This window comes from Peromyscus eremicus, chromosome 3, assembly GCF_949786415.1.
Source record: "Peromyscus eremicus chromosome 3, PerEre_H2_v1, whole genome shotgun sequence".
Lineage (NCBI taxonomy): Eukaryota > Metazoa > Chordata > Mammalia > Rodentia > Cricetidae > Peromyscus > Peromyscus eremicus.
Genome location: NC_081418.1, coordinates 81043599 through 81060536, shown reverse-complemented (window position 1 = coordinate 81060536; position 16938 = coordinate 81043599). Strand labels below are relative to the sequence as shown.

At 39.7% G+C, this 16938-nt stretch overlaps 2 pseudogenes and 1 gene segment (V, D, J or C); all 3 read right to left on the bottom strand.

Annotated features, from left to right (window-relative positions):
• LOC131906324 (immunoglobulin kappa variable 1-17-like) lies at window positions 1–505 on the bottom strand. The segment is given in 2 exon segments: window positions 1–323; window positions 451–505. Coding segments are annotated over 2 exon segments (378 nt in total).
• A 690-nt stretch (window positions 506–1195) lies between these two features.
• On the bottom strand, window positions 1196–7910 carry LOC131906323 (serine/threonine-protein phosphatase CPPED1-like; annotated as a pseudogene).
• Window positions 7911–15114: 7204 nt separating this feature from the next.
• On the bottom strand, window positions 15115–15613 carry LOC131906322 (immunoglobulin kappa variable 1-39-like; annotated as a pseudogene).
• Window positions 15614–16938: the final 1325 nt, after the last annotated feature.

Here is a 16938-nt window from a genome sequence, read left to right as displayed (position 1 = left end):
TTATGTCATGGCTTTTATCACTGTGGGAGGAGTACTGTAATGCTGTAGACAAAAATATGTTCCAACATCTTCAGGCTCCACGCTACTGATGGTTAGAGTGAAACTTTTCCCAGAGTATTGGCCACTGAACCTTGATGAGACACCAGATTGCAAACTAGTTGCATAAGAGATCAAACGTGTAGGAGCTTGTCCTGATTTCTGCTGGTACCAGTTTAGTTCATTGCTAATGCCCTGACTTGCCAAGCAAGTAATGGTCACTTCGTCTCCTAGAGATGCTGACAGGGAGGATGGAGATTGTGTCACTTGAATATCACATCTGGCACCTGACAATAGAAACACAAACAAAACAAAAAATAACATAATTAACAATGGTATAGTAGGAATTCCCTGATTAGAAGAATAGTGATGGCTACTCTGGGCTGAATAAATTTTCTATGCTGTGCAACTTACCTGAGAACCAGAGTAGCCAAATTGCCAGGGCCTGAGCAGAATCCTTCATGGCCATGCTGGGTCCCTGAACTGTCACTGACTACCTCAGGGACTGTCAGCAGCCAGCTAAGAATCTATCAGTTAAGGGGAAATGCTCTGGGCACATGCAAATCAGCAGAGTTTGTCAGGCCTAGGGACAGCTGCAGGTTTGCTCAGCTCAGTAACACAGGAAGTCTCAGTCTACAGGGGCCCTCCACCAGACCTGGGAGACACACACTTGCTGCTTTTGAAAGTGTTTCCCATGGGGATTACAGGATATAATTAGTCCAGTGTCCTTTAAATAGAGTGGTTTGGCTTGGTTTTGTTTTGTTTTGTTTCGTATCTCACTACATGGATGAAATACTTTTCTTTCTAATTTTGAGTAAAAGACGGACAGTTGGAGATTGAATTATTTGGAAACTGCAAGAAATTTAAGTTGAGGCCAAAGTGTTGTCTTTTTTCTTCTCTGTGGTTTTATTTAATAAATTATCAGGACAAGTGATGGACAGAGATGTAATCTTGACTGAAAGTTAGATGCATAAAGGCAACAAAGGGAGGTCAGTATATATGCATACATTCATAGCTATATGGTAAAGTACCAAAATGTAAAAAATACCCTTTGATAAACATAGTTTAATGATCTGTAGGGAACAGCCTAGATACTGAGTGTCATAACTAAATTGTCACCCTCACATAAGCATTGTCCTCTATTTCTCAAGGACATTTTTCACTCAGCCAGTTTAGTGCAGTTCAGTGCAGGGCACTTGGAGGCATCGTAGAACTAGGAACTGAGCACCAGGAACATGAAGCCCCATACCCAGAAGCTGAAGTAGTTATCTCTGCACATCTGGCAGAACTCTTCCATAGTCTGGCAGTAGGAACATTGCCCAAGGCATGATTGTGACTGACCAGCACCAGTGCAATGTCTTGGTCAACAGCTTTTAGTACTTGCTGCAGGTCCTTAGTCTGTACTTTCTTCCAGGTAGTTCTTGGCATGGTGTGGAGGTGGTCACCACAGTGAACAAAGAATTTGGGTTTTTGGTTCAGCTTGCTAATGGCCTCAAAAGCTTGCTCAGTGAGATGGATCTCCTGCTCCCACTCATTACTGCCATTGTCACAATCCCCAGTGGACCAGACCTTCATCAACCCAAACTGGATACTCTCACCTTGGATGAGGTAGAATGGGCCTTTCCATTCCCCTTCCTTTTCTGAGGAAAATGAATTCAGGGAAAAACATTCCCCACCTCCACAGAGCAGTTGTGATGGCTAGCGACTTTCTAGCTTTGCCTGGGCACATTGTCTGGGAGAAGAGAGCTACTCCATACCACCTTGTAGCACTGCCTGAACAGTTTCCATGAAAGCAATGTTTCTTAATGATTGAGGAGAATATTTTTATTGTAGATTAATGGAAAATACATCCAGAGTCATCTGGAATATCCAGAACAAGGAGAGAAAGTAGTAGACTAAACAAGGCCAGCAGACTGAACCAGGTCATGGGGTGGGGGTGACAAGAGAGAAATACAAAGAGAGTATGTACAAAGGAAACCAAGAGACAGAGACAAGAGAAAGGGTCAAAGGAAAAGACAAAAGAGAAAGCATGACCAAAATAGTAGGGTTATATGGCAATGAGAAATTGGGAGAGGAAGGCACATGAGCTGGAAAAGTTTAGGGTCCTGAAAGCAATTCTTAAAAGCTGAATATTGAACACGCCATCCAAGAAAGTTCAGAAGCAATTCCAAGTAACCATGTACTTGGGAAAGCAAGCAGCCAGGGTACTGCATGAGCAATGGAGTATGGGGAAGAACATCACACTGTTGGGTACATGAGAAAGTTACAAAAGACTGTGTATGGTAGAATACTGTGAAGAGAATATTTCACAAGGGGAGTTCAGGATGAATTATTGGCTACTGAAATATTGTCTTTGTCTTTAGTTGTGTATTCAACAGTGAGCCCACTAATCTCAAACAGATAATTACAAAATAAACTCAAAATCAAAGAAACATCCTAGTTAAACTCAGTGGTCACAAAATAAAACAAGTAAACAATAGATATGAATATTGAAAGTGGAATTGTGGGGTGGAGAGAAAAGACATGATATGAGTGAGAGCAATAACCATGCAATATATGCATGTATAAAATTGTCAAAGAACAAATTACATCAATAAAAAGTGCTGGGCATGCTATGAATGTGTTACTCTGATTGACTGATAAATAAAATGCTGATTGGCCAGTAGTAGCCAGGCAGGAAGTATAGGCGGGACAGGAAGGCTGAGTCAGGAAGACTCTGCCAGCCGCCATCACCATGAGGAGCAAGATGTAAAGCACTGGTGAGCCATGAGACACATGTCAAGGTATAGATTTATAGAAATGGGTTAATTTAAGATATAAGAACAGATAGCAAGCAGCCTGCCACAGCCATACAGTTTATAAGTAATATAAGTCTCTGTGTGTTTACTTGGGGGACTCAAGTGGGAGAGATTTGTCCTGACTGTGGGCCAGGCAGGACCTGGAAAACTTCAGCTACAAAAAAAGAATAATATTTAAAGCATTGTAACACATGTTGCAGAAAATAAAAGCAATGAAGTAGTTCAACTATAAGACCAATCTAAAAAACTTTAAGAGAAACCATTAAAAAGGGACTGGAATGATGGCTCAGCAGTTAAGAGCATGGACAGCCATGTTTATCCTACTGTAATTACACAAATTGTGTGGATAAATACAGACAGAACTCAGGAGAAAAGAGAATATGGCTGAGCTTTGAGGTTTCAGGGTCTTTCTTCACAGAGTAGATTAGAGCTGAGCCACAAGAGTGGGCAGTGTTTTTCTTGGGACATTTTTATGAAGTTAGAGTTAAGAAATCTTACTAAGGGGGTAAACTAGACATGAAGAGTAAAGCCTCCAAAATGCTTAGAGGTTTCACCACTGCTGTTAGTGTTTGAAGTTCCTCTCACCTGTGTTAGTTCTGTTCCCTATATGCTAGCCCTGCCTCTCAGACATTGTATCGTTGGTCCAGGTCCAACATCTTGAGATCTCTGTTGCAAACCAGGCTTCATTTTTACATCTTTATGATGGGTCCCTCAGGGCTTCATGACAGGGAATCCAATCCTGCCATAGGGATACCTGGCTTCTGAAGCTTTCTGAGGCTGCAGAGAAGAATCCATGTCCCCCAAAATCCTGTATTTTCCTGGTTTCCACACTATCATATGAATGATGCTATCAAGTTTTCTTGTCAGCTAGGGATGGAGAATGCTCCTCTTGGACCACAGTTGCATTTCTTAAATAACGTTTGAAGTCCATGGTTGTCTAATCTTAATTAGAATTGCCTTAAGGCTCAAATTGCTAAATACAAATGTAAGACCTTTCTCCTCTGTCAGTAGCATCTAAACTACAAACATTTCACTTTCATGGGCTCCATGAAAAAGGCAAGGGCTGAGAGGTATGCAGTCTATAAAAATTTGTTTAATGGCTTTCTCTTGTTGCAAAGAAGATTTAAGTTGAGAGTATTTTTGACTTTTGGAAACAACATTTCCAAAGAAGAAAAAGTGAAAATCAGATAATTGTGACAGTGCATATAATCTTCCAATGACAAAAAGTTTGTTCCAAAATTACACAACTTCAAGGAAGTAAATGAGGAAAGATTAATACTATCAGATAAATTAATACACCGGTTTCCTAGTACATAATAACATTCCAGATGATAAATCTAAATGAAAATAACAACTTTTTTAAATTAATAACAATAAGGTTTCAAGTTTCCAGAGAAGTAATTTCCTTTAATTTAAACTCAACTCAGTATTCATGACTCTAGCTTCATATAATTAAGACTTGTAGAGAGAAAAAAAGGCAGATAATGAGAAGCCCATTAGAAATAACAGGATTCACACTACCAAAACAAGGAAATGAAATGTTGAACATGAATTAAGTAAACACCACCAACAATAGCATCTCAAGGAGACAGTGAAATACAGAGAGAGAAAGAGAGGGTTGTGGGGGTGGTGACTGAAACAAGACAAATGTCTGCAGATAATCAGAATGGTGTGATCCCTAATGATTTGTGAAGGGCCAGGTGAAATTAAATGATAGAGAAATGAGGAATGTCAATACCACATTTAGACCCTTCTAAGAAGGGAGCTACTACATAGGAAATGTTACAACAGGAAAATTTAAAAATGATCCAGACCTCAGCCAACACATGACCTAGATCATGGATGAGCAGTGGTGGAGTCTCAGAACCCATTTTATGCTAGATATCTGTATTAGCTGGGGTTTCTATTGTGGCAAAAATAAATGGCAAAAAAGCAAGTTTAGGGAGTAAAGTGTTTACTTGGCTTATACTTCAACTTTTGTTCATCACTGAAGGAAGCCAGGAGAGGAACTCAAACAGTACAGGATCCTAGTAGCAGGAGCTGATGCAGAGACCATGGTGGGAGGCTACTTACTGGCTTGCTTTTTCTGGCTTTTTCATCCTGCTTTCTTAAAGAACCCAGCAACACCAGCCAAAGGATGGCACCAGCCACCATGGGCTAGGCCCTCTCCCGTTGGTCAATAACTGAGAAAATGCTTTATAGCTGGATTTCAGGGAGGCATTGCCTCAACTAATGCTCCTTTCTCTCTGATGACTCTAGCTTTTGTTGAGTGGACACACAAAACCAGTCAATACAGCATCCACCTTGGCACCCATTAGTCATCTGCTTCTGACTCCAGTTCCTAAAAAAAATCAGTTCCTAGTAACTCTGAGTCAGTGACTCCCACAAAAAAAAAAAAAAAAAGTGTGCAGCCATGAACACCTAGTTGTCATGAAACCACATGCTCATTCTCATAAGTGAATTCTAACTTTGAACTGTCAGATTTGAATGATTAAACTGGAGACTGTAAGGTTGGAATTAGAAAGGTCATATCAGAGAGTGAGAAGAGAACATAAGGGGAGAAAATAGTACAACGTGTGTGGTGTGAAAGAAGACAGTAAGGATAGTACAAGCCAAAAGTTTAAGTAAGAATAAGGCAGGAAATAGGGTGAACGAGAAGATGTTGAGTAACCAAAAATAAGAGTATATACATATGTATGTATATGAGAAAAAATTATGGAAATGCAGTATGTTATTACTCTATTTTAAAAGGAGAATCAATGATCAATGAAGCACAATGATGGCAGATAATGCTTCTCTAGAAAACACAAGTTATAAAACAAAGATCCTAGTGTTCATATATAAGAACGCTCATCATGAGAGAGGCCCCAGACCACAAAACAATACAGGCCATTGTCAGTTTTTTATTTCTTGCCCACTAAAATTAGATCACAAGTACTACTTATAAAGACACTATACATTTTGGGTACAGAATATAGAGAAATGGTGATAGACTTCAGCTGTAAGTCTCCTCCTGGGTGGTTAGATTTTTCAGTTCTGGATTGCTCAGCAAAGCCCTGATGTAGAAACAAGTTATCAAATGTCTTGCTCAGCTTGTACTTCATAACCTGCAATGATGGCCTTCTGCTTGGCAGGATGCTACCTGCTGCAATGATCCTTTTCAAAGGCCAATCTAGAACTTTCTGGTTAGATCTGTGACCCACTCACTGGCAGAGATCAAGTGTCTGGTATTGCAAATCCACTCCAGAGTCCATGGTTAGGGATGGCATACAAATAATGAGATAACATACAACTGTTTATTTCTGAATAGGCATGGTGTCAAATTGTCTCCTTAATTATTATGTTTATACCTATAGATTAGTGATGTTATCACCTTCATCAGAAAAAACTCCTTTATGTAGTGGGTGGTACTTAGTGTAGAAGCTCATAGATCTTGAAAGTGCAAAGAATAACTATGGTGTGTTCACAGTTATCCTCAATGGAATGTATATATGACTCCGTTATTTTAACAACAAAAGGATCACAAGGAACTCTGTGAAACAGTGGGTTCTGGACATGATCATTGTTGTTATGAACCCACTGCTGTGGTTCCCTGCACAAGATTGGATCCATCAACATTTTTTCATGAATGGAGGAGAGCCTGATGAGTTCCTAATCTTCACTAACAGACTATTAACAGTTAATGGCTTCTGGGAAAGGCTATGCCATTCTCTTCAGTGTTGTAGCCATTATTGCCATTAGCCAGTAACAAGCTGCTCTGTTCCAGTACATAAGACCCAGCTCATGTTCATGCAAACAAAGAAAAATTAACTCACTGACTTAAAAAAAATCATTACAGTTTCAGGAGGTTATTGAGAATAAGATTTTCAGTGTTAGAGGGAAGAAGATAATTGGGAGTAAAAATAAAAATATAAAATAATCATTATTTATGTTTTAAAATCTCCAAAGTATATAATGAATTAAAATAAAACAAAATTTAAAATGTATATAGGATACCACTGAATGAATAGAAACTTACATTGTTGGGTTTATGGAAAGAGGAAAGAAAGGTGAACATATAGAAAACATAGATAATAAAGTTCTATCTGAACACAAAGGTCCTACAAGCTCAAAGCCTTTGACAAAATCCAACACTCCTTCATGATGAAGGTCTTAGAGAGATCAGGAATTCAAATACTCTCAAATAAATTCAATGCAAAACGCCTGTCTAAAATTCAGTTCTCAGGAAAAAAGGATGAGAGAGAGAGAGAGAGAGAGAGAGAGAGAGAGAAGTTACATTGAAGAGATAGTTACATTGAAGGAAATCCTACTACACTGACACTAGTTTGTAAATAAAAATATAAGAGGTAGGAGATAACTGGGTAACATAGCCAAAGTTCTAGCAAGAAACAATAGCAAAATTTGTTTCCTGCCGCACCCAAATACATTTAGCAATAAATTTCAGAAATGAAAGAAAAATAAGAACTCTCTGGAAACAAAAGAAAGGTAATTTAAGCTGAATATAGGTTTGCATTAAATTCACCAAACTTACACAACTATAGAAGAAAAAAATAATAAAATTTTATCAATACCTAAAAGCACCAAAACAAAAAACAATTTGGAACAATGAAAGGAACGTACTAAAAAACAACCAGAAAATTCTAGAATGAATATATTCCTACCCATCATTAACTGTGCATATACTTGGAATAAAACATGGAGTCAAAATAGTAAGAAAAGTTGGATGGAGATAAATAGAACTATTTGTTCACTAGAAAAAAAAAAACTTCATGAATAATATAGCCTGAACTTAAGAAGTCAATGAACATACTTTACTCAAAGAAAAAACAAAGGAAAGTAGAATATATAATATTTACATTAATAAAGCAGAATTTAAGTTAAAAGAATAAGATGTGACAAATAAATTAATTATATAGTAAAGGAGACAGCTTAACAAAGAAAAATGCTTTAGTTTCCTGTCTATTTTAAGGGATAATTTTGAATGGTAAAGGCAGACAAGGGCTGTTGGATCAGAATGGATTTTCACCCAGCTTTACCCCATCGTTCCTCATTGCTGGGAATGCATGTGTTCACCATTCTTGTAAGGCAATTTCATTGTTATTGCAGCTGAAGAAAACTGAGATGCATGACCTTTGAGGTGGAGCCAAGACATATGCTCATTCTCCAAGTGCCTCAGCTGCAAGCCATAATCTTGAGTTCCTCAGCAATAATCTCTCACAGAGATAAGTAACATGTGTGGGATGGTCTGTATGTCAAATCTGTTACTCTGATTGGTCAATAAATAAAACACTAATTGGCCAGTGGCCAGGAAGGAAGTATAGGTGGGACTAACAGAGAGGAGAATGGAGAGAACAGGAAGGCAGAAGGAGTCACTGCCAGCTGCCGCCATGACAAGCAGCAGGTGAAGATGCCGGTAAGCCACGAGCCACGTGGCAAAGTATAGATTTATGGAAATGGATTAATTTAAGCTATAAGAACAGTTAGCAAGAAGCCTGCCATGGCCATACAGTTTGTAAGCAATATAAGTCTCTGACAGGCAAGAAAGCTTGGAGTTTGTGTCATCACAATGTCACTTCTTCGAGCTAAAATAAAGACAGAGAAGTACAAAGTTAAGAACACACTTCATGGACAATCTTTATGTATTCTTTTTAATATTTATTTCAAATGAGATGTTTGTTTTTACATACAATTCTTCATACACTAAATTTCCTTATTGGCAAACCAAGTGGATTGAAAGCCCTAAGATGATTCAAGGCAAGAAGTATACCATCCCTTGTGTATATGTACCACATTTTATTTATCCATTCTTCAGTTGAAGGGCATCTAGGTTGTTTCCAGGTTCTGGCTATTACAAACAATGCTGATATGAACATAGCTGAGCAAGTGCCCTTGTGGTATGTGATTGAGCATTCTTCGGGTATATGCCCAAGAGTGGTATAGCTAGGTCTTGGGGGAGATTGATTCTTGATTTTCTAAGAAAGCGCCATATTGATTTCCAAAGTGGCTGTACAAGCTTGCATTCCCACCAGCAGTGGAGGAGAGTTCCCCTTTTCCACATCCTCTCCAGCATAAGCTGTCTTCAGTGTTTTTTATCTTAGCCATACCTGTCCTTAGTGCATGAGCTGGATGTTTGGAACCTGGCGCTTATGCAGGGATACTTTGCTCAGCCTGGGAGGAGGGGACTGGACCTGCCTGGACTGAATCTACCAGGTTGAGCTGAATCCCCAGGGGAGTCTTTGCCCTGGAGGAGATGGGAATGGGGGGTGGCCTGGGGGGAAGGCAGGGGGGTGAAGGGGGGAGGACAGGGGAATCCATGGCTGATATGTAAAATTAAATTAAATTATAAAATAAAAAAGAATGAAGAACAAACAAGACATTAATTTAAAAAAAAGAATTATACCATTCCATTGCATCTGTGTCCTAATCTTCATTATAAAACAAGTTCTCTTCTATCTGAAACCTTCCTCTAATAGATATAAACCTCACAGTCCCCACCCTGGAGGATAAGACCCCTCTCTCTTCTTATAAATGGACAAAATACATATAATCAGCAGTGGTTCCCAGGGCTCATCCTCCGTATGCATTCTCCTTTCTCACTTCTCACTTCCCCCTGTCCTCACCAGGAATCTAGAACACCAGCAGTACCAGTAGCTGAATTGGCAACATCATTTTGAGGAGGCAGTGTGTGGAGACTGATCAGTGGTCACAGGATGCCAACTGAGCTTTTATCTCAGACTAGCAATGGTAGTCTCTCCCAAGGGAGCAATATGCAAAGTCCTGTGTTAGTGTTTCAATATATAGATAGAGGAAAGAGTCATGGAGGCTTCTCATGATTGCAAAAGTCGTATAACATATCTTCTATGTCCTGGTGACAATAATAAAACAAAATGCAGGGCTTAATAGGAAAAGAACATGCTAAAATCTGTCGATCTGTACTACAGTATGTAGATGTAACCAACCGTCTTATTAAATAAGAAACACAGAGCCGATTCAGAGAAGAAAGCCAAGAGGTCAGAACTAAGAGCCTTACCCTTCCTGCTTCAGCTATCCTGCTTCAGCCAAGAGAGCTCTCCGAAAAAGAGGCCTACTTCCTGTGTGTATGTCTTTAAATAGTCTAGATGTTCTGCCTTCTCATTGGTTGTAAACTAAACACGTGACTGCCTTGTCATTGCCTGTATGTACTGACCTCCAGGTCCTTAAAGGCGTGCGCCACCACCGCCACGCACTTGCTATGGCTCTATAACTTTGACCCCCAGGCAACTTTATTTATTAACATACAATTAAAATCACATTTCAGTACAAGTAAAATACCACCACAACAGTAGACATTCAATATGTGTTGCATTACAGAAACACTAGAAGGAGTGAAAATGAAGACATGTATGCAAACATTCCCTGTGAGCTAAATATTTATGCTTTTGTTCCTCTTTCATCAATTTTACAGAGAAATGCCTCTTTTTATTAAATGGTAAATGTAGAAGTTAGGATCTGTGTTTCCTGAAGTTTATTGAATTTGTCTCTATAGGAGCACAAAATTAAATAAATATACGAGTAAGGCAAAATTTCTGTTCATCTATCCACAGTTCTCAGTGATAAAAAATGTCAAAGATTCTCTCTTCTATATTTTTAGGATCAGTTATATGTAATAACTGACTGTTGTTAACACACTGTTCAGTAGTTATGCAGTGCCTTTCTTCCTGTTAAACTACAATCGATTTGCTATCAATAAATCTTGATTCATTCTTCCCACCTCAGGAACCTGCTTTGATGACAACCATTACAAGGTTAACTTCTAGGAGACTACCTGTCTTAGTTTCCATGTCAGTTCCTATGGTATTTGTCTTTCTTTACCTCTTCATTTTCTTCTAATTTTTAGCTCTTGTCAAAAACAGAAACTAAACTCAGAAGGGGAGGTGTACACTAAGAGAAAGTAGACGTGGTAGGAGTGCTTTACAATAGCAAGAACTATGTTTAATGTGTGACTGCACTACATAACCATGACTGATGTTTTCAAGGATCTTCTTACAGTTACTGATAAGCACAGGATGTTGGATCACATGCAGCAAGATGTCAATATCAGACTTCTATTTTCCACAAATATGAGAAAGAATTTACTAAGTAAAAATTTGTCTTTGACTGTAACATAATCCACTAGGTGACCTAAGTGACAAAATGACCAGCAGCGAAATCTGTTCACAGCAAACTGAGTATTGATGTTGAGGATTAACAAAGCAGCATTAAGTGTGATCAACATTTGTCTTCATCTGGGCAACAGAAGTGTCTGAAGTTGTTTTGACAACTGTGAGAATCCTCAAATAGGAGGAAGATCTCACAGCTGAGGGACAAGGCAGTTTTCTCTCTGTTGCAGGATGTAAAGTCAGCAAAAAGAACTCTACACTTCCCCTCCATAGTGAAACCAGGGTCCTAGATGGAGAGCTTTTCCCTCTCCCTTCAGTTTTGAAAATGTTAAAAATGCCTACACTTCTTCCATGTGATATCTCAGTCTTAGTCACATAGGTCTATGGTGTTAAAAATATAACTAGTGTAGGTGAAGAACTACATATTTAATTTTATCTTCTATTTTTCTAGCACCATACTCTTAGCATTTACCATATTAAAGCGTTTGACAAAATGATGATCATTAGCCTTATCACTATGCCAACCAAGGTGTGAAATGTGAGCCTGGAGTCTGTCTCACATCCACTACACCAAGCTATGGGGTGAACTATGTGAACTACATCTGTTATAGTCACAGCAGCTACATCCCTGGAAACTCCTCTGGATTATTGTGCCTCCAGGATTTTGACTTTGGAGACACATATATATGGAATATTAAAAAATAGTAATAACAAAATGCCATCAAATTGACATTTCTGCATTCCAGATGTTGAAACAAGGACAAGGTATGGACAAAAATTCCTGAAAAGAAGCTTTGTCTCCAAATACAGACAACTGGTTAGAACTCCATTGATGTGGAGAAGTTAGAATGTTGTTAGGACGATATTTAGTCCCCATGAATATGCTTCCAATAAAGTACTTTCTCATACTGGGCTGTGTCTTTCACCATTCCACCACCTCCCATTTTTTTATTTGAACCCCTCAATGTATGTGTTATGTCAAAGCCTCCCCACCCACTATTAATAAAACTCTAATCCTCCCAACGCCCACACAGAGGTGTGCTGTAGTACTTTCCTGGGAAATTCTCAATGCCATCAATGTAGGCTTTTGTCTACCTGTACAGATGTTGTCTGCTGGACCTGGGATCTGAGGACCTCAAAGAATGAGGCAGACTATAGTCCAGTGCTATAGACAACCTTACTTCAGTTTCAGTGTGCTCTTATACAAGAATGAAACAAAGAAAGCAATGATCGAAGGAAGGTTGTTTGAGTTTAGGAAAAAAAAATGATCAGAAAAATATGTAAATAAATGCCAGGAAGCACATACTGAATATTATCAAAGTAGCCCTTTCCTAGAACTTTCTCAGGACAGACCAATTTAAACACAATTGCCTGAAATATACAATAGGTTATATCTGGGAAAGCATAATAGAGAGGAAGAAGGCCATATCCAGATTAAGGGTACACTGACCAGATTGAGTTCTAAAGCTAAGTTCTGACATCCAACAAGAATAAACATGTATTATAAATTGAATGTAAATGTTTGTTTCACAAGGCAGGAAATTACATCCAAGAACAATCCAGAGAACACAATGCACCTGAGATAAAAGGACTTCTGCTTTTTTCGTGGGTCCTCTCTCACATTTCCCCAAGGGATCGTCCACCATTCATCATTCTTTTGACCATGTTGTGACATGCAAGGCTAACCATCATATAGATCAAATAATAGGATCACTAGAGGGCATGGTAGTTCTATTTTCAATGTTTTCAAGAATCCTTATGGTGATTTGCCTAATATTGATACCAACTTACATTATAATGAATAATTTTCCCCTCCCTCTAGAGAGATATTTCATTATGATATTATTGGCATAACCTTCATGATTAGTAGCATTGGACATTATTGTCATATACCTATTAGCCATTTGTATGTTTTCATAAAAGACTGTTTAATTCTGTTGCACAATTTTGAATTTGTTATTATGATTGAGTTTTTATTAAGGATATTGATCTATAATGTTTCCTTTTGTCCTTTTATTTTGTATAGTTGTCTGGGTTTTCTATCAAGGTTATATTAACAGTGTGAAATGTACTTGGGAGTGTTCTTTGTCTTCGATGCTGTATAAAAATGAGGAATATTTGTATTGATTCTTCATATTTTTATTAGAAGTCAGCAATTTAAGTGAATAGGAAAGCTAAAAAAGTTCACCAACTTGTCTGTTTTATAGTATTTGCTTTTACCTCTGCAAGCATTAACTTTAATATTTTACTCACTTGCAAAAGAGGCAAGATGACATAATCAACTCTGCTGTGGTTACCTCTACACAGACAACAGTAGATGGTCATACTGAAAGCCACATGCTCAAGTCTGCATCTCTCATCTTCCTTCTTCACAGTGATAGTGGATAATGACTCTCTCTGAAACTTATCACAAGGGAAGATGTTTGGACAAACTGATTTAGTTGGGGCCAATCTGTGGTCAGTATCATATTATAGAAAGGGGCCAAATGTCCACTGTTTTCTCCTTTCCTTCAATTGTCAAAGGCCAGTTCATATTGTTCTCTGCAGTGAAATTGTACCCATCACTAGTTTGTCACACTGTTGACAATGTTGAGTAGCATAGGACTTGGAAGGGGAAATAGATGAGATCTCCTGAATAAACTTGGGGTAAGGGGGTAATAGAGTGGAGGGAATGGGGGATGAGAACATGAGGGAATAGGATGGTCAAGCTGGGGGAGGGATGGAGTGGGAAAGCAATGAAAGAGATATCTTGATAGAGAGAGACATTATGGGATTAGAGAGAAACCTGGTGCTAGGGAAATTCCCAGGAATCTACAAGGATGACCCCAGCTTAGACTACTAGCAATAGTGGGGAGGGTGGCTGAATAGGTCTTCCCCTATAATCAGGTTGGTGAATACCCTAACTGTCATCATAGAGCCTTCACCCAGTAACTGCTAGAAGCAGATACAGAGATTCACAGCCAAGCACCAGACTTTGTTCCAGGAGTCCAGTCAAAGAGAGTGAAAAGGTATTATATGAGCGGGGGTGGGGTAAAGATCATGATACAGAGGTCTACAGAGACAACTGAACCAAGGATGAAGGAACTCATGAACTTTAGACCAACAGCTATGGAGCCTGCATGGACCAGACTAGGACCTCTGCATGCAGGAGACAGTTATGTAACTTGGTATGTTTGAGGGGCCCTGCCCTGGCTGTGTGGAATCAAGATTTATCCATGGTGTATAAGCTTGCTTTTCAGAGTCCATTGTCTATAGTGAGACACCGTGCTCAGCCTTGATGCAGCGAGGAGGAACTTGGTTCTGCCTCAACTGAATGTACTAGGCTTTGCTGACTCCTCATGGGAGGTCTTACCCTTTGGAAGAAGAGGATGGTGGGTGGGTTGAGGAGGTTGAGGGAGTGGAGCAGGAGGAAGCATGGGAGGGGTAACTGTGGATGATATGTAAAATGACTAAAAATTTTCTTAAATAAAGTAAAACAATCCTTTACTCTCTATAATTTCATGTAAACAAAATACATTGCACTTCAAACAGTGGGATTGAGAGTCATATGAGGGTGATTCAATATAGTTTGATACTTGTAAGCAGAGTAGTGGACATCAGAGGCAGAGGAATCCTATGTGAAGTGCTGCAGACACCTGAGAGTATCAACACCCATGCCTCCAATTTCAAGGCAGAACAGAAGATCATGATTAGGCGGCTTTCCCTTTCTCTGATGCATGTGCCCTAGCTTTTGTGAGAAAAGCAGGAATTCTTTTTACTGCTTCTCTCAATATTTCCCTGCCATTTAAATACTGATGTTTAGAAGCTAAGTCATTGCATTTAAATAATGTATGCTTGGAATGTCCAGAGAAGTTTCTACTCTTTTGTACAATTTCCACCTGGAGATACAATTCAGACTCTTCACAGGGAATGACTGTGTCCTCTGTTAAGGCAGAAAAGATGTTGGTACTCTGTAGTGCTGGAAATAAAAAGGAAGGATGATAGGGTACAGAGATGACTGTTTAGCCTCTTCTACAAAAACAAATGTCTCTCTGTCAGATTTTGTAACAATCCTGTGACATCTGAGAAACAGTTTCAGTGAATGAGTCATAAGGTCTGAGCAGCTGAGGCAGCCCAGCCTTTCACTTCTGCTTCCATGAGGTTTATCTTATGACTTGTATCACTGTGGGAGGGGTATTATAAAATTGCAGACAGTGATAAATTGCAGTGTCTTCAGACTCCAGGCTGTTGATGGTGAGAGAAAAATCTGTCCCAGACCTACTGCCACTGAACCTCGATGGGACCCCATTGACCAATTAGGATGCATCGTAGATCAGGCGCTTAGGAGCTTTCCCTGGTTTCTGCTGGTACCAGTTTAAATAACTGCCAATGCCCTGACTGGCCCGACAAGTGATAGTGACTCTGTCTCCCAGAGATGCAGACAGAGAGGATGGAGACTGAGTCATCTGGATATCATGTCTGGCATCTAACAATTGAGACATAATAAAGAGCCACATAGTTAAGCATAATATAAAAGGACTACCATAAATATCAATCAGCACTAATCACAGTCTAACAGTGAAATTCCCATTTTAGTCACTTTTTACCTGGGAGACAAAGCAGCAGGAGCCCAAGGAGCTGAGCAGGGGCCCTCATGTCCATGCTGAGTCCTGACTGCAGGGACAACTGCACAGGGTGTGACTGGTATATGAAGAAGTCCTCAAGGCTGTGGAATGAGTGCATGCAAATCACTGGAAACGAGTTAGAATGGGCACAGCTGCAAGGCTTGCTTGTCTCAACAACTGAGCACAAACACAGGGTCCCCAGATGCCTGAAGTCAGACCACACATATGCCTATAGAGAATTCATTTTTTAATTTTAAAATTATCGATGATATCTTGGAGTTTTCTTTGAAAATTTCTACTATACATAAGCTCTTTTTGGAATAATATATTTCAAAGATATGTTAGTGGCAATATACACAAATATCTGACTGACAATGAATGTACAACAGAGGAGGGACTATTAAATCTTTTTTTTGTTGTTGTTGTTTTAATCTTTATTTTGCAATACAATTCAGTTCTGCATATCAGCCACAGATTCCCTTCTTCTCCCCCCTCCCGCCCCCCTCACCTTCCCCCCAGCCTGCCCCCCATTCCCATCTCCTCCAGGGCAAAGCCTTCCCCACAGACTGAGATCAACCTGGTGGACTCAGTCCAGGTAGGTCCAGTCCCCTCCTCCCAGGCCGAGCCAAGGGACCCTGCATAGGCCCCAGGTTTCAAACAGCCAACTCATGCAATGAGCACAGCACCCGGTGCCACTGCCTGGATGCCTCCCAAACAGATCAGGCCAATCAACTGTCTCACCCACTCAGAGGGCCTGATCCAGTTGGTGACCCCTCAGCCATTGGTTCATATTTCATGTGTTTCCGTTTGTTTGGCTATTTGTCTCTGTGCTTTCAATGGTCGAGAGACAGCCCGAACTGACCTACTCTGGTGATGGGATGGCCAAACACCCTAATTGTCGTGCTAGAAACCTCATCCAACTACTGAGGGATCTGGATGCAGAGATCCATGACTAGGCCCCAGGTGGATCTCTGGGAGTCCAATTAGCGAGAATGAGGAGGGTTTATATGAGCGAGAATTGTTGGGACTATTAAATCTTTAACTCAGTCAGATAATTGAAAGTTAAAAGTCTATGCATGGGTAACTTTAAAGGAACCATATGGTATGATTCCATTTTGGATTGCCACCTTTTTAGTCAGTCTTATATCTGGCAGCCATCTTTGCTAGGAATAGAAAAGATAGGATTTAAAAACAATGCTTATTTAACAGGATTTTAAAGCTGCACTGGGTTTGCAATTGAAAGTGATGGAGACTTACTTGCTAGCTACCTAGACAGTCATCCCAGGGTCTTCTTCCATGGTTGTTGAGGGCAGAGGTCTCAGGGCAACACCACCAGTCTTCGGCTGCCAGTCCTAGGCCTGC